The sequence below is a fragment of the Tasmannia lanceolata genome, unplaced genomic scaffold (genome assembly GCF_043159265.1).
Source record: "Tasmannia lanceolata isolate RefF3 unplaced genomic scaffold, GAP_Taslan_0.1 ptg000026l, whole genome shotgun sequence".
NCBI classification, from domain to species: Eukaryota; Viridiplantae; Streptophyta; class Magnoliopsida; order Canellales; family Winteraceae; genus Tasmannia; species Tasmannia lanceolata.
In genome coordinates this window covers 602,716-627,753 of record NW_027518703.1, presented here as the reverse complement: position 1 = coordinate 627,753, position 25,038 = coordinate 602,716, and the positions used below count along the sequence as shown (strand labels likewise).

Here is a 25,038-nt window from a genome sequence, read left to right as displayed (position 1 = left end):
GGATTGAAGGGAAAACATTTCCGGTGGAAATTTTTTCTTAGGAAAATTTTCTAATTCCATGATTTAGAGAGAAATGACATGGTTATGGTTAATTTAGAGGGTTGTCATTTTAAATTGAAGGTCCTCTAACTAAAAATTGAATAGGTTTGATTCAGGTAAGGAGATTTTAGAAATATTTTCCTTTCCAAACTTTTCCAGAAAATCCCTGCCATCCAAACAGGAGAGAAGTTGTAGAAAAACAACAAAATAGAGTTTTCCAAGAAGTTGTAGAAAAAAACTCTATTCAAAATAGAGTTTCTATTTTTCACACTTTCCTCTCTCTCCTCACTCATGCTGTCTCCATTCTCTAGCTCTCACGTCTTTTCTCTACTCCTATCTCTCCCTTTGTTAAACTAATATTCCATGGAATTTTTTTTAATGATTGCCAAACATGGCCTTATATTCAAATTCCCCACACAGCCAACTAGGGGTGGCAATGGTTCGGTTTCGGTTCGGTTTGACCCCCAAACCGAACCGAACCAAAATTTGAATCAGTTTGGTTTTACCAAACCGAAACCGAATTTTCGGTTCAGTTCCGCCAATTTTGCCACTCATTACTCATAATCATTGGAAATATTCAGTTTCGGTTCGGTTTGATTCCCGACCCGAACCGAAATTTGAATCGGTTTGGTTTAACCAAACCGAAACCAGATTTTTGGTTCGGTTTCGGCTCAGTTCCGGTTCAGTTCGGCCAATTTTGCCACTCCTACAGCCAACCTACTTTGCCATTTTTTTATTTTTTTTTTTGGATTTACTACGGAGAGGGAAAACATGTCTTTTTCAAGCGTTAGGTGCGTTGAAAAACACATGTGGGCCAGCACTGGTAATTGGAACTTGGAAAAACTATACTCCACCTAACTATCCACCAATAACTATGCACCAATGACAGGGCATGGAGTAGGTAAATGGGCCTATTTTCGTTTTTATGCTTTTTATTTATTTAAAGCTGAACCCTAGGCTTATTTTCATTCACTTTGCTTTCCATAATTACTAAGATACCCCCATTGTAATATTAGTAATAATTTGACACCACTGTGTATTGTGTGTGTGTGTGTGTGGAGAATGATATAAAGAAAAGAGGGTGTTCGGAGTGGTTTGGAACCCCTTAAGGGGCATCCAAAGGGACCCTTCTTGGTCCTTGTTTTGTGATCTAAGGGCATATTTGGCAATTAATTAAAAAATAATAATATATTGGAATATTTGTTTATCAAGTGTGAAAGAGAGACAACGAGACAAAAAGAGAGATTGAAGGAGGTGGTTAGTCAAGAGAGAATGAGATGAGGGTGGAAAACAGGGAAACTAAAAAACTCTCTCTTTCAGACGGAATTTTTGTATGCTCTCCTCAATCACAGCTCTCTCAAAGGGGAGGCATTGAAAACATGAACAGGGTCCCATCATTTCAAGTGTGGGTCCCTTGATTTCCACCATTAGAAAAGAGAATAGCACTCTATGTTGGCTACCATCCTTTGTCCATATTATTTTGATGAGTAAAGTTAGGTTTTAATGAACGCTTACCAATTCTATTCATCCTACCAATTTTATTCATCAAAGCAAAAATAGTTTTACATTGGGTTTAAGATATATCTAATATTGTCCTCAATAATGTTTTTTTTTTGGAGATGAAAGGGAAATTACATGGAGGTTTGTGATCATATTAGATTTGGGATTTGCTAGCCAATTTAGCATAAAGCGATTCTGCCGCTCACATTTTCAAGAGAGAATAGCCAGCTCGAATGAATTGAGGCCACGTTTGGATACCCACAAGATTTAGATTTGGATTTCTCACATTTGCAGTTGAGATTTGGAACTAGATCAAATCCTTAGATTTCCAAATCAGCTACAACAATGGAAAAAAAAATCCGATTTTCAAATCTGTTCTGCAAGACATTATTTGGAAATCAATATTTGTGGCAATTACCTTCACCCTCGCTACTCTTCGACCTTGCTGCAGTAACAACCAGACGTCCCTCCCTCTCTCTCGTACAACGTGATCATGAGGATGATTGATGTATTTTGTATCCAAAACTCAAATCCAAATCCACATACAAATACATGGGGTATCCAAGCATGGCCTAAATGAATAAGACAAAACCTGCTATGGGTGGGCTGGAAGAAGCCGCACACTTGCTTTCTTTGAAATTTCCTACAAATCACATTAGATTTACATCTTTTTTAGAGGAGATTTCCTAGGGTCCATCTGTTAGAGACCATTGACTGTAAGGAAAACTTGACCCTTGGATTGGTATGTGGTAGATTAAGCAATTTGGGTAGATTAGCAATTAAGCTAGATTTATTAATTAGGATTTCTATTATTATCACTTCCCATGATTATGTAAATCTTCTCTAACACCATCGTGGAAAGGCATTTCGCGGCTGGCTGTTGCATGAGAGAAGCCACACTTGCCCACTTTTTGTTTTCTTCATTTAATTCATCAGAGGTGGCTGCTCTCGCATGCAACAGCCAGCGTCGAATTGCCTTTTTTGTGATGGTCTCTAGCAAATCCCATTTTAGAGAGGGAATTCTCAAAAAAAATTTCTTTTGAATGGTAGGGAATTTCACTCAATTATCTTTATTCTTGAGTGTAGGTTAGCTTCTAATCGCCCGTTATGAGTGTAAGATGGTGTCAACAGTCTTAATTTCTTAATGGCATTATTCTCTTTCCTTTGAACTCTTTTGACTGATAGCTGATAAATTTCTGACAGTAGAAGGATCAATGCATTTGGATTAGGGCTGTTCATTCGGTTTAAACCGAACCGAAATATTTCGGTTCCTGTAAAATGCTAACCAAAACCGCTAACCGATGCATGGTAACCGAAATGAACAGAAACCGAATTATAGTTTCGGTACTTCGGTTATAGCCGAAATGTGTTTTGCCATTTTCTTTAGGCATTTCGCCCAAGGAATGAACTCATTTCAAAATTCAAATGGAGGCCCTGTTCGTTCAAAGGAATGAACTCATTTTCTGAAGGAGGAGGAGATCCCGCCGGAGAAGAGGAGGTGGAGGAGGTTGTTTCGGTTATACCGATTTTTGCACACCCCTAATTTGGATTGCTAGAATTAGGCATTGGAATCAGCACCCTGTTCCCATTCCACTTGATGTTTGGATTTGATTTAAAAAAACTAACCATTGTACGGGCAGATATGATTATTTTTTTGTAAAGCCAAAGATATATTATAAAATAAGAGGGGGGCCATCTCAAAAAAAATAAAAAATAAGAGGGGGACAGAGATGGACCACACCCAAATGTACAAGGAAAGGGAAAGAAAAAAAAAAAAAGAAGCAAAAAACAAAAATTACATGATAAATTACGGAGGGAGAAAATCAAACCACTCAAACTCCATACGACCAACCCCACTTTTAGCCAACTCATCCACCTCCCCATCAGCAATCCTCCGCACATCATCGAAGGCAATAGACGAACTCGAGATTAGATCCTCAATTTCATCAAAAAAGGATAAAAATCTCCAAGGAGGCATATCATGGTATCGAAGGCATAAGTGATGCTTTGGAGGTAGAAGTTATGGCGGCATATCACATGGTATCAGATAGAGAGTGCTTGGATAATACCATTGTGGAGGGTGATTCACTCAATGTGATTTGTTGGTTGAAAAGAGTGGTGTAAGGGCAGATCTAATACTAGATACTAGGGCGGAATTAAGTAGGAAAAATTACTAGAATCTGTTTTCCACCACAAGACCTGGTATTCTAACTCCACCTCCATCGGAATGAATTTTATTAGAATTTATAAAAAAAAAATGCTAAACTCAGGAGCGCCTTGCAAAAAAGGGGTGAAAGGGCGCATCCATTGGCTGATATAAATGCACTTTGGCCTTGTGGCCCTTTCACCCACCCCATTTTTTTGCAAGGGTGCCCTTCAGTTTAGCATACTTTTCTTTTTATATAAAATTTTTCACTCCATGTTTATGAAAAAAGGAATAACTAATAAGAATCAAAATAGGAAATGATTCCGATTCCTGGTCCCAGCAATCCAAGTAAAGAAAATGGACAGAGGATTCTCACAGCGAGGGGTATTTCCGTCTTTTAAAGGAAGAAATTAACGGATAAAAAGCATCTACTTTTCCCGTCTAAAAAAAGAGTTGGTGAAGAGAACCTAATAAAACGCGATCTAATTCTCTCTCTCTCGATCTCGATCCAGTTCTGTTCTACACACACTCTCTCTATAATGGCGTTTGAGGGGATTCTTTTGGGGATGGGGAATCCACTTCTTGATATTTCAGCAGTAGTAAACGAAGAATTTCTACAAAAGTTAGTGAATCTCCTTCTTTTCTTCTAATTTACAATGCCATTAGATCGTAGCTGATAGAATCATAGATCTATAACATCGATCTACTTTTCATTGATTCAAAGCCATGAGTAGTACGATTTTTTTTTCTTTCTCATCGTTTTATATAGATCTGTTATCTGTTTCTGTTTTTCATAGCTCGGAAGTTATTTTTCTTGTATTTTGATGCTTACAGATGTTTCTGTTTTGTTCAGTAATCATCGGTAAGTTTCTTTTTGTTTTTTTCTCATAATTTTGTATAGATCTTTTATCTGTCTCTGTTTTCCATAGCTCGGAAGCTTCTTCTTTTCTTTTTTTTGTATTTTGATGCTTACAAATGGTTTTGTTGTGTTAGTAGTCATCAGTAGGAGTTTTTTGTTGTTGTTTCTCATTATTTGTATAGATCTTTTATCTGTCTCTGTTTTTTTTTTTTTTAAACAGAGAAACGGATTTTTTCTCATTTTTCTTTGTTTTTCATAAATTTTTTTTTTTTTCTTATGATCTTTATGATGCCGAAGCTCCAAGGTTTCATTTGGATGATTTTTAATGGTTTTGTTGTGATTTGTAGTTGTAAAGAAGAGATTTCTTAGCAAAAAACGGAGTTATTTTTTCTTCTTCATTCTCTTTTCTCTATTGAGATCTTAGGTACAAGCATGGATCTAGTCCTATAATCTGCAGTTTGTAGTTACGTGACTGAGAAATAACTAGATTATTCTATTTTTGTGCTTATGATGCTTTAGGTTTTCATGTTCTTTGAGATCTTAGCTTATTGGGACAATTATCGTAGCTTATTGAGAAATTATATGGTGTAAGTAGGGGCGCAACTTGGGCCGGGTTGAGGCCGACCCTAACCCAACCCACGATAGCATTCCCCCAACCCGGGCCATCTGGTTGAGGATGGTCAACCCTAACACACACACATATACAGTGGAGGGCATATTGTTTGGGTGATCCAAACCATTCATTTGATTGGCCTTCATAGGGTGTCCACCAAAAATCAGCTCCATAGGATCATCCCAACCCTACGATTTGTGGAGGTAAAATGGACGCGTATAAACCTTCACAAATCTGTCCATTTTTTGCCTCTACGGTTTGAAGGGTTAGGATGATCCTATGAAGCTGATTTTTTGGGCACACCCTATCTATGTGAGGGCCCATCAAATGAATGCTTTGGATCACCCAAACAATGTGGGGCCCCACTGTATTTTAAGCTAGTGTGTAGATAACTTATCAACACTCATGTGTAGGAACTAGAAACCGTTCTCTCTCTCTCTCTCTCTCTCTCTCTCTCTATATATATATATATATATATATTTATAGGCATTTTGATTGCTTGTTTACTGTAAATTTGATGTATATTCTAGGTATGTTGTCCATTTGCACAATCCTTAGACTGTAGGTTACTGGAAGTCGGCTGCTGCTGATGCTTCTTCTTCTTCTTCTTTTATGCATCTGCATTTACTAGTTTTTTTTCAGACAGAAACTGGCATCTTCAGTTTATGTTTCTTTGTTGACGGCTCATGGATCTAGTTCTCAGAAACAGAGATCCTGTTCATTTAGCTTTTCATTTAGGCTCTGTTTCTTTCAACGTAAAAATGGACGTAAAATTTGTTTTATGTTGTAAAAATGAACATAAAACAAATTTTACGTCGAATGAAACGGAGCCTTATCGATTTTTTGTGGTCTTGGGCCTGCAGATAGGGAGTTTTTCATTGCTTTTGCACGATTCATAAATTTTAGGTATCTTATTGATTTTTTTGAATGATATTTTTAGGTATCTTATTGATTTTGATGGCCACTTAACTGTTTGTTATTGCAATTCCTGCTTTTTTTACCATCTGTTGTAAAAATTTGCAATCTTTGTCCACTGTGACTTTATAATGTAAATTGAAGTAATTTGTTGTACGTCATTTTCCCAAACTCATTATATTTCTGGCGTCATAGTTCTGATTAGGAGCCGCCATGTCTTGTGGATGCAGTGATTTTTCTGTAAAAGTTGCAATAACTAATGATATAAAAGAGAGTTTGTGTTATTGTGGTTTCACTGGTTTTCATGCATATGGCAGTTGATGGTTTGCATGGTTATGATTTGAAGAGTTGAAGTTTTACTGATTTTTATGGTTATAAGTCAGTCCATGTTCATGCTCTGGACTAGTTTCATGGATCCACGCCAACAAATTATTATTGACATTTTGTGTATCCACTCTGTTCAGATACAAAAAGTTGAGTAGGGAATCTGCGGTTCAATGTTTTGTGAGTTCAGCAACTCTGTATTCTGGGCTGGATGTTGTTGTGTTGTTGTCCTAAATCCATAAAATTTCCTAATGTTTTTTTTTTTTTTTTTGAATAATGTTTGCTAATGGTTCTTCATTTGTGATTTATTTATCATTTTATGTATTAATCTGGGTTGTAAATTAGCTAGTATTTTGGCTTGATTCAAAGCTTGGGCTCTTGGTTTGGCTTTATGTTTTTTGTTGTTGGGTTGGTTTTCCATGATGGGGAGTATGAATAAATCCATTGGGAGGTTAAACTTTTCATGATTTAGACTTTAATTCCACGTTTCTTTGCAGATACGACATCAAGTTGAACAATGCTATTCTTGCAGAGGAAAAGCATCAGTCAATGTAAGTATTTGGTGGAGTTTTATTTGGTTCAATAGATGTAGCATTTTAAGCCAAACGCTGATATTTGTGCTATTCTGGTGCTATCTGTATTTTGTTTGTAGTTTTTCTTTAGGTCTAAGAAAATCTTGAAACCCTTGTTTTTTCATAGACAGCAAAGTTTTTGAAAGAACAAATTTTGAAATGACAGTTGGGCTTCTTGATCCTTGTTAAGTTTCTTTAACCTATGAGTAGGGATTTTTTCTATTGAGCTGGAATTGACGTTGGGTTTGCTCATGCCTTTCGGAATCTTTTTGAACATTAGATACTTGCAAGTGGATTAGATTTTGCCACTAGCCATCTATGCTACTTTATTTTGGACTAAGAATTTATGTTGGGTTCTTGGGTTTCAGGTATGATGAAATGGCAGAAAAATTCAATGTGGAGTACATTGCCGGAGGTAATGTGATGGTTACCGGTCATGTAAAGCAATTTCATTTCTTCAACTCTATTGCTCTTTTACCCACATATGTATCTAAACTATGGGTTTTATGTTAAATAAAACATCCAGGTGCAACTCAAAATTCAATCAGGGTTGCTCAGGTATTTCTTTAGTTTTTAATTTTTTTTTACACTTACTGTTCTCAGTATATTCAGATTTGTTTGAGTTTTTCCATGTCTTTTGCAGTGGATGCTTCAAACTCCTGGTGCGACTAGTTATATGGGTTGCATTGGAAAGGACAAATTTGGGGAGGAGATGAAGAAACACTCAAAACTTGCAGGCGTTAATGTAAGTTTTTTCTTTTTTCTTTTTCTCTTTTTATTGTTTTCTCCTTTAAGTTGCACCACTTATTTAAAATAGTTATTCAGAGAATATCAGTTATATCTGATTTTTTCTCGTACAGGTTCATTACTATGAGGATGAGTCTGCACCAACGGGTACTTGTGGTGTTTGTGTTGTGGGCGGTGAAAGGTTAGTTTCTGCATGTACATATCTTACTACTGTGATTTTATTCTTATGCTTCCTATATTTGCACAAGTTTGATGTTTGTGCTTCATTTTTACTATATGCTGTTAGTGTTGTCATGATTATCTGCCGTAGATACATTAATTGAATTTGTCTCTAGATGTGATTATTCAACAGAGAAGCCAAAGTTGTTTACCATTGGTCTTTTAGTGGGATACTCTTCCTTGTAGTGGCTGCTACTCACACAAGATGATTTTCATGGTTTTCTCTAATTATTTCATACATATCAATGTTTATAACATGTGAATTTTCTATGTTAATCTGATTCTTTTCATCACTAAACTTGTACACGTAATAATAAATGAGCTGATTTCCACTTTCTGATATTGGAAGCCTGCTTATTTCTTGTTTTCCATTTTTCTCTAATTGACCATAATACACCCATACCTTTCCAATGTCCTCTGTTCTTTCTCTTCTACTCTTCTTCCTCACCCGCCTCAAACTATCAAAGTCCCGCACAAGCATTGTTCCCTTCTCTTCAAGCCTGAATATGCCTCAGAAGCTAGAGCAAAAGAGAGTGGTTGGATCTGCAATATGCCCTGTGGCAATGTGGATCTCTTCTCCACTTCCCAACTCTGGCTAAGAGCCTATTGGTCGTCCTTGCTCTCCTCTCTTCACTGAGTTTTATTTCTCACTGATTCACTCGGATGGGTGATATATCATCCCTTTAATGAGATCTATTTCAGCCCTACTGGTTTCCTCGAGCTCAACCTTTCCTAAATCTCCTTCTTGGACACCCCTGAGCACTCTCGCTATGTTAACAACCTAGATCAGATTATTTATTTTTTTCTTCTCTATAAATGAGAAAGGTAAAAGTTCTGGGAACCCTTTCCCCTTCTCTCATATATTCTCTCATGTCTCTCATTTTCCATATCCACTCACATTTCTTTCCTCCCACAGGAAGCATCATATCGGGGCATAAACACCCTTCCTTGGTTCAAGAATCATATGTGTAGCACGTTCTATGTATATAAAATATGTTATATATAGAGTAGGACTGATCATTGGAAAAACTGGCACCAGTAAAGCACTTCTGCAAGGAACCAAGGAAAATGCCTTGTGTTTTTCTTCCTCTCTCTTTTTCCTCTATACGGATTGTTTTGGTGACCTCTGCATCTTTCCCTCTTCCTTGGTTCAAGATATGGTGGGAGGGTTGGGCTTTGCAGTGGCTGGTGATGGTGGGTGAGGAGGAAGAGAAACGGCGGAAATTGGAGGAGATGGGGTCATTTTTGTCATTTAAAGGAACAAAAATAAACTTGTGCATGAGTAGCTGTCAATATCAGAAGGTGGGAGCCCCAATATCAGCCCTCTAATAATAAGAATAACAATAATATTAACAGTACTATGTAAAAAAAACAATAATATTAACATTAGCAGCAGCAGCTACAATAACATTTTTCTTGCTAAGGATGAAACGACCAAATCTTTCTAATACGAGTGACACGGTGATATACTGATATTTAAACGGTTCGTACACTAAAAAAATTCACATTATTGACCATGCAGTAGTCTTGAGAAAGATGTGAGTAGGTTGGCCCATTTGTGTTTTTTTCACATGATAGTTTCCACACTTATCTTTGTTGTGCTTCCAAACATTTGTGATTAGAATAAGAGCTCTCTCATATGTATTTACTCTGAAAATGGCGTTTGATGGATACCCTGCTCATGCATGCCATTCATCTTAATGAGCATGCTTCATTTCAATGGTAAACAGGTCCCTAGTCGCCAACTTATCAGCAGCAAATTGCTATAAATCCGAACATTTGAAGAAACCAGAAAATTGGGCACTTGGTAAATTCCTTTGCATTTTTTGTTCCCTCAGTTGATTCTTTTACTGTATATGCTTGTCAAGTAACAGGTTTGTAATAATTCCTTTTCCATATTCTTGTCAAGTAACTGGTTTGCAATAATTCTCATGTCAACAGTCGAAAAGGCCAAATACATTTATATTGCCGGCTTTTTCCTCACGGTTTCTCCGGAATCCATTCAACTCGTAGCTGAACATGCGGCTGCTAAAAATAAGGTAATCCTTTATGAATCTGAAGCATCTGGTCTCCATAACCTCTCACTTATATGAAAAGACAGCAATGGAGTACCAATCCTCGGGCTTTATTTGTAAAGTCTCTATTCCTTGGTAATCGTTCTCATACAACATTTGATCATTCCATCTGACAGGTATTTATGATGAACCTTTCTGCTCCTTTTATCTGCGAGTTCTTCAAGGATGCACAGGAGAAAATTCTACCGTAAGCTATTTCTGCCTCCCTTCTTCTTTTCTCTTATTTTCGGAGTACGACAAGGGCTAATGTTGAGCGTTAATCTCGAGTTCAGGTATATGGATTACGTGTTTGGGAATGAGACTGAAGCAAGAACCTTCTCAAAAGTTCGGGGTTGGGAGGTAAAAACATCTTTGTCAAATTTCGGGATGTTGTTTGTGTCAAAACTGTTTATGCTGATTGTTTCTCTTCAATGTTTAGACTGAGAATGTTGAGGAGATTGCAGTGAAGATCTCGCAATTGCCAAAGGCATCAGGAACACACAAGAGGATTACTGTCATCACCCAAGGCGCCGATCCAGTTGTTATTGCTGAGGATGGAAAGGTTAGACCTTTGATTTTCCATTAGGAAATCTAAAGGACTACAATATTAAATGCTGATTTTGTCCTGAAATGATGGTAACAGGTGAAGTTGTTCCCTGTAATATTGTTACCTAAGGAGAAGCTTGTCGATACCAATGGAGCAGGTTTGTGTTTATATCGCCAGCCATCACATCATTAATTGCTTTAAAATTGCGCCCTCCTCAAAATGATATATTAATGAATTTTAGTATTTGAAGTGTTCAAGGGTCTTTTGCTCTGCCTTTTCACTAGTGAAATCGATTTGCATCATGAATGCTATTCTTTTTTGTCTCCAAAAGCCATCATATTCCATGAATGTTGCCTGAAAACATCGATTTAAAATTTTTCATGGTTCATTGGGCTTTTGTTTCTGCCACTCCATAATGCCCTGAGTGTGTGTGTCAGTAAAACACTCTCTTTGAAGTTATCTTGCAAATCCAGCTGCTACATAGGCATTTTTATCTTTCTCAATTGTTTTGATCACTGAAGTTCAGGTTTTTCTGTGATTTTGGATGCTGAGAATTTTGTCTTTCTTAATCGTTTTGATCACTGAAGTTCAGGTTTTTCTGTGCTTTTCTGTTTGGCATCCTCATATTCATCAAACTTCTTCACAGTACTATTTCTACACAGATTTTGTGCATCATTTTCCTGCTAACTCCCCAAGTGCTCGCTCTTTGCTTTGCAACTCATCAGAATACAACCTGCAGATCATCTCAAGTCCATCCACAGAACCCCCTGGACCCCTAATTTTCTATCATAACTTCTCTCACAACCATGTATTTGAATTTTATCAACTTATAAATATTCTTCATAAAAAATGTGATCCAACACAGGTGCATAATTATCAATAACAATGAACCTACATCTATTTGAACATTAACATTTTGGAGATCTTCTAAATTTTTTTTGAGTGAATGAAGACTTCTTGAATGACAACCTTTGTGCCTTGCTTAATTGACAACCAATATTCTTGCCGTTCATTCGAACATAGAGAAGGATGCATTCATATCACTTCTTTCAGTCATTGTTGAGCTTCCCAATTTAATATTCTTCACTAATCGTCACAATTCTATTTCTGAACTTTATTTTTGGTTACATATAATCTTGATCCTTAAAAAAAATCTACAAATGAACTGCACTGAAGAAGTACAACAGCTTTGATTGAAGAAACTGCAAAATGCTTGATGCATATTGCCAAAGAATCAGTCGATAGAAAATTGTTGGACTTGTATACCTTCCACACAAAACCAAAAGCATATCGTCAACTAAGATCTGGGTTTAACCACCTGTGTAATTGCAGCATGGAATATTTCTCATACTATAATATTTTTGGTTAATTGTTTTTTTTTCTGAATCATAGTGCAACAATTTTACGATTACCACATGTTTTGAGTTATATCTATCCTACTAGTAAGTTGTTTGCATGGAAATAAAACATTATATTTAATTCTCTGATTAAAATTTTCAATACATTATTTGTTATATGAGGAAAGAGTTTCTACTCTATAAAGTAGATAACACATCTACTCTGTCAGCCCAAAATACAGGGGACCCACATTTTTTGGATGATCCAAACCATTCATTTGATAGCCCTGATATTGATATGGTGTGCCTAAAAAATCAGCTCGATAGGATCATCCATACCCTTCGATTTGTGAAGGTTAAAAATGGACAGATTTGTGGAAGTTTATACCCGTCCATTGTAACCTCTAAAAATCGAAGGGTTGGGATGATCCTATGGAGCTGATTTTTTCGTCACACCCTATCTATGTCAGGGCCCATCAAATGAATGGTTTGCATCACCTAAAAAATGTGGCCCCCACTGTATTTGGGGCCAACGGAGTAGATAACTTATCTACTCTATAGAGTAGATTATGTTAAAAAAATATATTTGAAAATTGATTTAAATATTTTAGCGAATCTTTCATTTTGTGGTTTGTCAAATTCGACACTTGATACCTGTGTCAGACACACCAACACTCGGACCCGTACACTGATGCGGCATAGTTCACACCAAAACCTTTAAAATTAAATTATCATTAAGGCCATACTTTTCAAAAACAAAAATCCTTCAGGACATCATTTTCATAATCCTCTGGCATGATGCTCTAATTTAGTGTTCTTGCAATCATTTTTTCAATTCTGTTTTTTGGACAGGGGATGCATTTGTTGGGGGATTTTTGTCTCAAATGGTTCAAGAGAAGCCCATTGAGGAGTGTGTAAGAGCTGGGATATATGCAGCAAATGTGATAATTCAGAGGTCCGGCTGTACCCACCCTGAGAAGCCTGATTTTAATTAAGTTGGTCGTTTTCTCTTGATTTTTGAGTGGATTATTCATAAGTGGTTATTTTTCTTTCATTTTTAAGTTTTCCAATTACTCCTAACCCGGTTTTCGGGTATTTGAGTTTATTATTATTATTATTATTATTGTGTTTCCTTTTATTGTTGTATTATCTTATTTGGGTCTAGATTACTTTTGTATTTTCCAGAGAAGAATTTTCCTGATACTATCTGCTGGATTATATGCAAGCAAGTTACAATATCCGCAATGTCATTATCAATCACTCAACTAATTCATGTTATTGTTATTTAGCGAAGAACAACTTTCGATGAAGCATGAACTCAATACTCCTTGTGGGATTTTTCAGAGTTTTTTCCGAAGAAATTTTAAGAAGATTATATGTCTTTAATGAAGGAATTCATCCCTTTATATAGGGAGAGAATTCCAGATCTAGATGATTTTTAGTCGATTCAGTACAAAAACCTAACATAGAATAAGGTAAAAATCCATTTTAAATAGATAATTCAAGATTAAATTTTAAAAAATTACTGAGCCAGATACACCCCCAATGATAAAATAAAAGTTCTCAATCTACACAATCAAGAAGATAAAGATTAACATCCAAAGAAGAAGCATCAACTCCCATATTATCCCCTCCTCTCATACCTTTCTCTGCACATGCATGCGCATTTTCTATTCCTTTACTCCGTGGGTTAGCTTAAGAGGTCCATAGCATTTGGAGCTTCAATAATCTTTGGAGACTCCCTCTCCACCTGTTCTCCTCTATCGTTTCCCCTCTGAGCTCAATCTTGGTTTAAGGCATTTTTATAGGTTTAGAAGGATATTGGGTCTTATAGTGCGACATTATATGTGCAACTGAATTTCCTACTTCGATTGTGCGAAGCGGGAAGAACAACCAAGGCGTTTGTTCGGTTAGACTTGGAGAAGAAATCCGAGAGGTTATAGATCTCCTCCATCAGTTGCTACTCACAGGCTTCCAATCTGAATTTTTTAATATCGAGATTGATGCCTCTAACATTCCATGCCTAAAGCTTCTGCCCGAAATCGCCATTCTTCGAGAATTTTTGTTTTTGGTTGTTTTCTTAGATTAAAGCTCTACTGTAGCAACTCTTGTTTTTTCATGTAATTTAAGATAATGACTCAAATCCCGTTATTTGTTCTTTAATGTTGCTAGATTTTACTCTGTTTTAGTTTAGAAGCTTCTATTTTTTTTCTTAAACACGAGGGTGTGCCACCAGCTTAGTTTGAGGGCTCGTTCTGTCTTTCCTAGCCTTACTATAAGGATGTCAAGGCGAGTGAACAAGGGAATAAGCTGAATTGGTCCATTAATGTGATTATGGGGTGATTACGATAATCACACCCAATGGAAATTCTCACAAAACCGCAAATGAACTTGTGGCTTTATTGTAAGCATGGTTTTAAATTTCGGTTTCGGAATGCGTTTCGGTCCTCTCCGACGAAATCCGATGAAATAAAAAAGACGGCTATTTTATCTCGTATAAAATTTCAACTGAAGTTTCCGAAATTTTGGTTGAAATTTGGGAAAAATATTAAATAACTATAAAAAATCCAGATTTTTTGGTGAAATTCCTTAAATTTTAGGACAAACGAAATTTCGGCAGAAATAAATGACAGTTTCAAGTATTACCGATTTCGGTTTCCCTTTCGACCGAAACCCGAAATTTTGGATTTCGGTAGAAATTTAAAACTATGACTGTAAGTCGGGCATGGGAATAACTAGGGGTGTAAACGGATCGAATTTGAAGCGGATATGGCTATATCCGAATTCGATTACAGTATACACTATCTGAAATTGGATTCGGATTCGACGGATATTTAATATCTACTACCGAATTCGATTCCAACGGATATTGTTCGAATTCGGATATTATCCGTATCCGTTTATCTAGTAAATTTGAACATTTTATTGCAGCACTTTAGCTTTCTTCTCCTTCTTACTCTTCGAATGAATTTTCCAAACCCTAAAACCGAACCTCTATTTTCTCTTCTCAAAATTAACTTTCAAGCCCTAAAATATATGATATCCTCTTCTTCCTTTTAAAACAAAGTCAGAGAGAGAGAGAGAGAGGCGGTGAGGATGGATGGTGTTGGTAGTGAGTGGTCTGGTTTTTTTTTTTTTTTTGGTGTATATGATGGAATGGGTTTGTGCTAGTTTGAACAGCGGAAGTGGGAGTGCTGATGGTAGAAGATGAAGACAAATGGGGATGGAGATGGGGATTGGGTTAGAGATGGAGGTGACTGGCGGTGATGGAGGTGGCCGTGAGAAGGTGGAGAGGGGTGGGGGCACCAAGTAATGCCGAAGATGGTATCTCAGCCTCCTCATTTATCCTCTCTCTTGCGTCTCCTTGCAAACCATAGAAGTCCCCTCTTTTAATTGCATTTTGGGTTTTTATATAACCCTAAGTTGAAAAATTGATCCGAGCCGTCCATTTACCATCAATGACCTAGATGGTCTTTTTGCTTTAAAATTCTCTAGCAGCTATGCCATCTTCTTTCAATCACCATCATCCATTTGTCTCTTTCATCTTACAGCCCACATTTCTTGCTACATAAAGAAGCCATTTCAAACTCCAAGAATTCTAGAGATTGCTTGATTTCCCACCCGAAACACTTTTTCTTTTTGTTTTTTTTTTCTAAAATGAAAATTCACTTTTCTTTTAGAAACAAAAGATAGTGTGCTATTACTAAAAATAAATATTAATGATATTATTAATAATAAATAAAAATGATGTACTTCTCGGATTTGGTTGTTGAACGGATTGGATATACCATTTACCAGATTCGCATCCGCTAGGAGTCGGATATCTCATAAACGGATTCGGATAATATTCGCTTGAAACAGATTCAGATAATATTCGCTTTAAACAGATTCGGATGCAAACGGTAATCAAATTTTCGAATATCCATTTACACCCGTAGGAATAACAATCCCACTATATTTTGGTGGAAATGATAAATCCCCGCACTTTATTTACCAGGTCCATGCTTTAGTAACCAAGTCATAAAACACACAAAAGAGTGGTGGGGGGTGGTTCGCAACAATTAGGCTATGTTTGGCAACACTGATTTTTTTATTTTTAGATTATTTGTTCTCTCAGTGGAGCTTTCTTTTTTTCTTCTTGTTTTTGGGCCTTTTCTTACCCTTTGCTCCCTCATGCCCTATTTGGTCTCATCCTTTCCATTTGGTAAGCTAATATTCCATTGGAACAAAAAAAAAAAAAAAACTCATGGTTGCCAGGCCTTATTACGTTTTTTTTTTCCCTAGAAATTTTGGCTCCAGTGTCGGGTTTGGAGACAGACTTGACCGTTGCAAGCCTAATTTAAGCGGCACTTTATTACAACTTCCAAGAACAAGTTAATTTAAAAAGGGAAATGACAGTAGGACACGTTAGTGTTACGCCTGTCTGAGACAGCCCTCCTCATTTGCCACGTGAACTAAAATATAGATTTGTCTGTTATTTGAGGGTATTCATGTCCAAGTAAAGTATTCATATTGCATTGTCCAGCGCGTGGATTATTATGGATGGCTGTTAGGAAGCTTCCTGACGGCAGCGTGTCTTCTTACTTGCTCTCTTTGAATAATTAGCTTATTTGATAATGACACCCCTCTACTTTTTAAAACTTGCACCCACGAGAAGTCGCAACAACCCGTCAAAAAAAAAAAACAGCTAAATAAACAAGGAGAAGCTTCAAATAAAACGACGGGTCGGAATCCGACAACACGGGAAGCTTTTATGACTAAAATACCCTTGTTTTCTTCATTTCTAAACCTTTTCATTTCAAGAAAAGAACTAGTAGGGGTACAACTCTGGTTGTGTTTATTCCCTAATCGCACCCGACATAGCATTCCCTCAACCCTATCCCAACCCAACTTGAGCCTCGGGTTGAGGATGGTTAACCCTAATCCAACCCATCCCTAAATCTCTCAACCCTAACCCAACCCATCTAACCCGAAATCGAGTCTAGTTGAGTTAGGTTGATTCAGGTTCACCTTGGCCAAACAGAAAAATACGATAACCCAAAGAAAATCAAGATAAAATTAGAGGGTAGAGGTCGGGTTCACGTTGGGTAGGGTTTCCAAAGCCTCAACCCTAACTTTACCTGAAATTAAATTGGGTTGTCTTTTCCCAACCCTAATCCAACCCAACCCAACCCAATATGAAGAAATGCCAACCCAACCCGAGCCAAAATCAGGTTGAACCGGTCGGGTTTGGGTAGGCCCCTAAATGACAAAATAAGGGTTGTTTTTGTCTTTCCACCCGTATTAATACCTAAAAATAGGGAAGTGATATTTACGCCCCTTTTCATCACCAGGGACACCCAGCGTCAGTGTATCAATGGCTAAAAGGGGGCTCATGTACTTTATGTCAGAAAAATCCAGAGGCTTTGATTGAAAGTACACTGGCAAATGGGTGTCCCTAGTGATAAAAGGGGCGTAAATATCATTTCCCCAAAAATAAAATCCCGTTAATCTGAGTGATAACCGTAGCAAAAGTCTCTCTCTCTCTCTCTCTCTCTCTCTCTCTCTCTCCATTTCTTAGTTGAAATCAGTTGCAGAGAGAAAACAAAAGACAAACTAGAAAAATCATCAAAACTTCAAGAAAAAAACCTTCTCTTGCTCACCGATGCCACCCTCACCCCCATTAGAACTGCGCACCACGGCGCACGTTATCAAACACTCCTCTCTATCCTTCCTTTCAAGCTTCTACACATTCCTAATCCTCTCTCTCCTCCTTTTCTCCTTCAAAAACACAGTCGAAAACGGTACTCGTTTTCTCACCTCTTTTCTCGACAAAGACCCCTCTGTTCAAACCCTAATCTCTCGTCTCTCCTCCGATCTCCCTCGCCAAACCCTCGCCGGAAAATCCAACCCCCAACAACATTCCGTCAAATCTCCGGCCGGAAATCCCCGCCGCCGTCGCCCCTTTCTCCACCTCAGCCGTGTCGGAACCCTAGACGATGATTTCTTCTCCGAAAACGATGATTTCAACACCGATCGTCAGATCTCCCGTCATCGCCGCAATGGCAGTTTCGTAAATTACGGCAATTATAGCAAATTAGGGTTTCCAGAAAAGGGGGGTGAAATTAGGGTTTTAGAGATTGCTGGTTCTGGGTTTCTCTTTGTGACCGATGATCTTTATTCGAATGAGACGGGGGTTTCGGATGAAGATCAGGCTTTGGATTTGTGGTTTTTAGGGTTAGGGTTAGGGTTAGACAGGCAAGATACGGCGGCGTTGTTCTTTTTGGTAACTTTTTTATCCGCGGCTTATGGTTGGTTGATTCTAGGGTTTCTTTTTTCGTATTGTTATGTGTTGGGGGTGGTGTTTTTCGCGGTCGTGAATTCGCAGTTAGGGAAGGAGAATTCGATTTTCGGAACTCTTCGTGCGGGTTCTCGGTTAGGGATTCGGAGGGTTTTAGGGTTTGCTCTTTTGCGATGGGCGGTGAGAGATGCTTTGACGCAATTCTTGGGTTTATGGTTTTTTTCTGATCTTGAAGATCAGTACTTGTTGTTTAAATTGTTTGTGCATTTGAAAGTTATGCCATTTTCTGTGGCTTCTTTGAATTGGGGTCAAGGGTCTGTATCTGGGGTTGAGGTTTCGATGTTTTTGTTTGTGTGGGTTTTGTTAGATTCGTTTGTCGCGCTTGTGTTTGCGGTCGATTGTTGGGTTGCTATTATGGACACGCGCAGGAGTGGGCAGGAAATTCTGAAGGAGGGTTGTTATTTGATTTCCACAATGTCGGGTCAGGCAATTGGGATCAAATGTTTGGAATCGTTTATTTGCGGGTCTGTTGTGAGATGGGTTCTTACTCAGATTGGTGGAAATGTATTTGCTCTCTTCTTTCAGTCAGTGGGAGAGGTCTATTTTATGGTGGTTTGGTTGATGTTTTACTTCGCAGCAAGGTGTAAAGATGCAGAAATGGAAGGGAGGACATTTGGAGAGAGAGATTTGGAGGATTGCATCAATGGTCTCAGATGACGATGACAGCACTTTGGAGGGCTCAACTGTAACTGTATATTATTGGTAATGTTTTCTAAACATTTTGTCCTTTTTTTTGTATTCGTTGTGATTGAAATGCCATTTTTGTGTAATCTTCTTTGTGCTGCCATCTGTACTTTGTCAATGAGAAAGATATATGAACTTATGACATTTTGTGTAACCTCCTTTAGGCTAGTGGGTATAGTTTGTTAGAGAGAAAGGTGTGAGCTTGTGCAGTCTTTCAAGAAAACATTTCTATTATCTTTTTGTGGCTCTAGGATCCTGCTGTGTATACTCTCTTTTGTAATGATATAAATCCCGAACAGTAAAAGCTGGTGCAATTGAGATTAAAATGCTGGTCTTCGTGTTGCAGTTACTTTATGTGGCATTATATGTTCTGCGGGCACGTGACAAAAAGCCACATTTGTTTTTGTTTTTGTTTTGTTTATTACACAGATGGAAGTATCTGTCCTGTTTAGAATGTTATTGCATCATTCTAATGTGCATTTTATTAGTGAGGGAGATATACAATCTGTGAACTTGTGTATGGTTTTGTTAGAATGCATTTTGTCCAGGTTATGTTTTGTTTATGCTTCTAAGATTTTGCGGGGAATGATTGCTTCTGTGTTAATGTTTAATCAACCAAACATTCATGATTTCTTTTTTTGGAATGGCAATCAAACATTCATGATTAGCTTATTTAAATATTCTTTTTCGTGTCCCAATTATTTTGTTGAGACATTCTTGTCTCTGTGCACTAGTAAAAAACCCCATTTAACTGTGCATTTTCGTTTTTGATTATGTTCATTGCATAGATGAAGGCATATATAGAGCCAATGTATTCTTATTAGTTCATTTAAGAAAAATTTATTATTATTACTTCTCAGTCATTGAAATTCCTAATTTAGATCTATTAATTATTTGAAATAACTAATGTTCTAGGAATTTGTGCCTTTTTTGCTTTTATGTTGTCTTTATGTTATTCTTTTTTTTTTCTTTCAATATTTGTGTTTATGTTATTCTTCTTGCAAAGTTGTTTATATTTCTGAGAGGGAAGGAGTTTTTATATTGGAATCGATTACTAGGGTCAATATTACCTACTTCACTCGACCAATATACTGAAATGTGAACTCTACAGCAGTCACCAGTTTGCAATTCGGTTTGGCCTGGTTTGATATAAATAATCTATTCTTTCAAACTATTAGGCCCTATTCGTTTAAGAGTATGACAACCGATGTGAGTCCAAAACCAATTATTGGACTCAGTTGTCATAATTTTAAACAAACCGCGCTTAATGGGTGAGATGATCACTCCATTCCCGTACATTGGGAACTTTTCTCCTTGACTTTAGCTTCCATCACTGTATAGATCTCAGTTGGGCTCGATTCCACCGCTAGTGATCCTTTCTTGGAGACTAGTAGCTGAGAAGAAAGGTTGAGATTGGAGGAGTTGACAGATATCAGCTAGCATAGTTGGATCCTGGGGCGAACAAAATTATTCAATCCGGTAACCGGGCTGTTCATAATAGTCCAAAGTTATTGGATCAAGGTGGAAGAGAGAGGTTCGTGGAAAATTCCCTCAAACCGCGGAATGGAGATTGCGTGGATTCACGAGAATGGTGGTGCTATGGCCTTATTTGTGGAATTGAAGATGGGCTGGGTCCTGGAATTCTCATTGGCGAGAGTCGGACAGAGGGTCATGAATGCTCATTAGCTTTTTGCCATAAGGTTTAGTTTATGATGTAGATCTTTTAGGATCTAATCAAGAAATGCAATTTGAGTTCAAGATTCTACAAAAATTCCTTTCGTTTGTCTTCTCATAAAAAGACTGATTCTTAGATCTTGACCTCAGTGATCATGAAGAAGAAGTGAGGTGAGGTGATGCTCGAAGAGGTCTGGTTCAACTCCCATGCCAGTTTCAACCCCCATTTGTCATGGTCATTACAGTGGGCGGAGTGAGTTTAGATTCCAGTCATGATCCAGAAACCCCTTTTGTATTCAAGTTAGGGTGGGACTATCTTTGGTGGAGGACTCTATCATGCTCGTTTGAAGATGGCTCTGCTACACATGATGTTCCCAAGCTCACAGTTTGCTTGAAAGATCACAGAGTTCTTGAAGATGGAGAAAACCAAGAATGTCAGACATGCTTATCAGGGTGGAGATCAAAAATGGAGAAAAGGAGGTTGTAGCGATCGCTGTGAACTTTGGCTGCCGGAAGTTCTGTGTTCGATGCAGACCCCATTTGAATGGAATAGTTCAGGATGAAAAGGAAGCAAAAGAAGGATGGACAGTGAAAGAAAATATGAAGAAGAAGAAGCTCCAAGAACAGCAATAAACGCTGGGCCTAAGACTGGATTAGGAGTGTAGTGGTTGCTCGTACATCAATTTTAGGTGGAGGAGATTTTGTAGAAGATGATTTCCTCTGGAAAACAAGGTGTCTAAGAATATGAAAGAATCAAAGGCAGATCTTTCAGTAAAGTAATGTGGTATTTATTGATTCAATGATGGCAAACTCCAGAAGTGTTTTCCTGCGAAGGCTTTTGCTAGGGAGGCTGAAATAAGAATTTTCTCGGGAGAGCCTAAGCGGTTTTTTGGACATTAAAAAGGTGGGGGATCAGTTTGTTATGATGATCTTCAAAATAGAAGTGGAGAAACTCCTCCGTGTGCCAATTTTATCCAGGAAATTCTCTATTCAGAGTGGGTAGCCAAAGTTTGTATTGATCATGAAGCCGAACGGGAAGTGGAGGATATGTATTGACTTCACTAACTTGAAAAAAGGCCGGCCCTAAGGATTACTACGCACTCCCAAGGATCGACCTCCTGATTGACACGAGCTCAGTGCATGAACTGCTGAGCTTCATGGACACTTTTTCAGACTACAACCATATCAGAATGCATGAGGCGGACATGCTGATGAATGGCCTTCATCACTGACAAGGGGTTCTATTTCTACAAGGTGATGCTGTTCGGATTGAAGAACGTTGGTGCAACTTACCAGAGGCTAGTCAACTAGTTGTTCAAGGAACAGATCAGCAGAAACATGGAAGTTTACTTGGATGATATGTTGTCAAAAGCAAGCTGGCGTATCAACATACAGCCGACCTCATAGAGACGTTCAAAGTTTTGAGAAAGTATTAGATGAAACTCAACCCGGCCAGGTGTGCATTTGGGGAAGTTCCTAGGCTTCATAGTCAGCAAGGGAGGAATGGAGGCAAACCCAAAAAAGATCAAAGCTGTACTAAACATGCAGCCACCTCTAACGATCAAGTGCGGAAGCTTACTGGTCGAATTGCTGCACTTGGCCGATTTATGTCAAAAGTGGCTGAGAAGTGCCTGCCCTTCTTCAAAGAACTACGGAATGTGAAGGAGTTCAATTGGACGGAAGAATGTTTAGCGTCCTTTCAGCAGTTGAAGCAGTTCCTCAGCTCCCCATCGCTTCTCTCCAAACCAAAACCCGGAGAAGAATTGTACCTCTACCATGCAGTGAGCCTTGTGGCCCTAGGTGTAGTCCTGGTTAGAGAAGAGGACAAGATACAAGTATACAATGACCAATCTACTACGTCAGCAGAATCCTTCACGATGCCGAGACCTGGCATCAAAGGATAGAGAAGCTGACCTATGCCTTAGTGATAGCAGCTCGGAAGCTGAGGTTGTACTTTCAAGCCCACACTATCAACTTTCTCACAGATCAACCTCTAAAGCAAGGCTTGCTGAAACCAGACATCTTGGGTCGGCTTGTCAACTGGCACATGTCTTAGCTGACATTGTTGTAGAGTGCACTATACCAGAAGACAAGGCTGCGGGAAGGAGCCGAACCTAGAAGACCAGACTGGAGGGCAGGAACCGAACTTTGACAACCATGCTGGGGGCAAGAGCCAAAACCCAAGATGGAAGGACCAATCTAGACACTCTATGTAGATGGATCCTCAAACGCCAACGAAAGCTGAGTCGACCTGATTTTAACCGGCCCCGAAGACTTCACCGCTGAATACGCACTTTGGTTCGCCTTCAAGGCTTCGAACAACGAAGCAGAGTATGAAGCTCTAGTCTGGACACTCTATGTAGTTGGATCTCCAGACGCCAACAGAAGTGGAGCCAACCTGATTTTAACGGGAACCGAAGACTTTACTGCTGAATACACAATTTGGTTCCCTTCAAGGCTTCCAACAACGAAGCATAGTATGACGTGCTATTCGCAAGGATGAACCTCGCCAAAGAAGTTAAGGCAGAGAGGCTGAAGGTGTGCAACAACTCTCAGCTTATCCTCAAACATGTTGCAGGTGACTGAGGCCAGAGGGCCAAAGATGGCAAAGTACACGCATAAAGTGAAGAACATCATCTCTTTTATTTTGAATGGTAAACAGTATCATCTCATGTTTCAAGCTATTCGAGATTGAATAGGTTTCAACGGTCGAGAATGCAAGTATGAAGCACTGTCCAGAGGCCACCTCAGATTTTGGTGACCTACGGGCTGTTCTCATCCAAGTGCTGTAGGACACTGGCATAGAAGAAGCAATGACTAATGCAGCTAGAGCTAGAGCCGAGCTGGATGGAGTGGTTCATAGACTGTGTAAAATGGCAAGCTCCCAGTCCCAACAGACAAAAAGGAAGCTTGGAAGGTGGTAGTCAGGTCATCTCGGTACACATTGATAGATGGGCAGCTCTACAAAAGGTCCTTCACCCTGTGATACCTCAAATGCGTCCACCCAGCTGAAGCCAACGGTGTACTCAGTGAGGTCCATGAAGGCATTTGCGAAAAAACACCTAAAGGGCAGAGCTGTGGCCCAGAAAATCCTAAGGCAGTATGGGTACTAGCTTAACATGAAAAAGGATGGCTTGGAATGTGCAAAAATGCGAGAAATGTCAGAAGTTTACTTCAGTGGCTCACCAGCCTACCACACCACTAACACCTATCTCCAGCCTGCTGCCCTTTGCCATGTGGGGCATGGACACACTGGGACCATTCCTTATGGTTGCTGGGCAAAGAAAGTTTTTGATCGTTTCCATCCACTACATCACTAAGTGTGTGGAAGCCGAGCCTCAGGCCACCATATCTTAGCATAACACAAGAAATATCTTCTGGAGGTAGATCATCTACCAATTTGGTGTTCCTCGTGTATGTACTAGTTAGTGACAATGGCAAGCAGTTTGATAATGCCCGCTTCAAGGAGTTCTGCGAGAGCTGAAAATTGATCACTGATTCACATCAATGGGTTACCCGCAAGCAAATGGCCGAGGCCAAGCTGAGGTGACAAACAGGACCTTGCTGCAAGGGATCAAGAAGAGATTGTACCAAGCCAAAGGCTGCGGGGCAACCTGAGCAGAAAACAAGAAATGTCTTCTGGAGGTCAATCGTCTACCAATTTGGTGTTCTCCATGTCCTCGTCACTAACAATGGCATGCGGTTCGATAATTCCTGCTTCAAGGAGTTCTGCGAGGAGCTGAAAATTGATCAATTCACATCAGTGGGTACCCGCAAAATGGCCAAGTTAAGATGACGAACATGACCTTGCTGCAAGGGATCAAGAAGAGATTTTACTAAGCCAAAGGCCTATGGGTATATGAGCTCTCAAGCATATTATGGGCATATAAGACAACCAGCAGAACGGCCACATGTGAATCCCCGTTCAATCTGGCCTTTGGGACCTAAGCTGTGATCCTAGTTGAGATCGGGATACCTCCCTACAAGACCGACCAATTTAACAAAGAGAGTAACAACGAAGGGTTGAGGGCAATTTTGGATTTGCTGGACGAAGTCAGGGATGAAGCCTAAATTAGAATGGCAGTCTAGTGGCAAAAGATTGTCAAATACTACATCGCCAGAATGAGGGAAAGGGACTTTCAAGAGGGCGACCTGGTACTTAAAAGAGTTAAAGTTTCAGAGCCATTGAACTCCAGAAAGCTCGCCTTGCATTGGGAAGGCCCTTACAGAGTCACTCAGGTCATACGGCCTGGGACTTACCGCATGGAGACTCTAAGTGGAGATCCCATCCCCGAGCCTGGAACCCAGAAATCTGAAATATTCTAGCAATAAGCCATCATAGAGAAAAGAAATTGATTTAATCTCATTCCTCCAAGCTATCAATGTAAGTTCTTTAGTATTTGTTGCAAAAATTATGCAAGTACTAGCTTGGCTGGTGACATTTTGCATCGGCTAGAAAGAACCCAAG

General features: G+C 38.8%; 2 protein-coding genes across 2 annotated transcripts; both read left to right on the top strand.

Annotated features, from left to right (window-relative positions):
- Positions 1-4,122: 4,122 nt before the first annotated feature.
- Positions 4,123-13,110, top strand: LOC143858705 (adenosine kinase 2-like). Its single transcript, XM_077369422.1, has 13 exons — positions 4,123-4,307; positions 6,894-6,947; positions 7,337-7,383; positions 7,495-7,526; positions 7,612-7,713; positions 7,829-7,896; positions 9,665-9,741; positions 9,876-9,973; positions 10,126-10,196; positions 10,282-10,348; positions 10,428-10,550; positions 10,632-10,692; positions 12,725-13,110. The coding sequence occupies exons 1-13, from the start codon at positions 4,225-4,227 to the stop codon at positions 12,865-12,867; spliced, it is 1,026 nt and encodes a 341-aa protein (XP_077225537.1). The 5' UTR covers positions 4,123-4,224; the 3' UTR covers positions 12,868-13,110.
- A 4,282-nt stretch (positions 13,111-17,392) lies between these two features.
- LOC143858765 (uncharacterized) lies at positions 17,393-19,222 on the top strand. Its single transcript, XM_077369483.1, has one exon. It carries the CDS (start codon positions 17,517-17,519, stop codon positions 18,867-18,869), a length of 1,353 nt encoding a protein of 450 aa, XP_077225598.1. The 5' UTR covers positions 17,393-17,516; the 3' UTR covers positions 18,870-19,222.
- Positions 19,223-25,038: the final 5,816 nt, after the last annotated feature.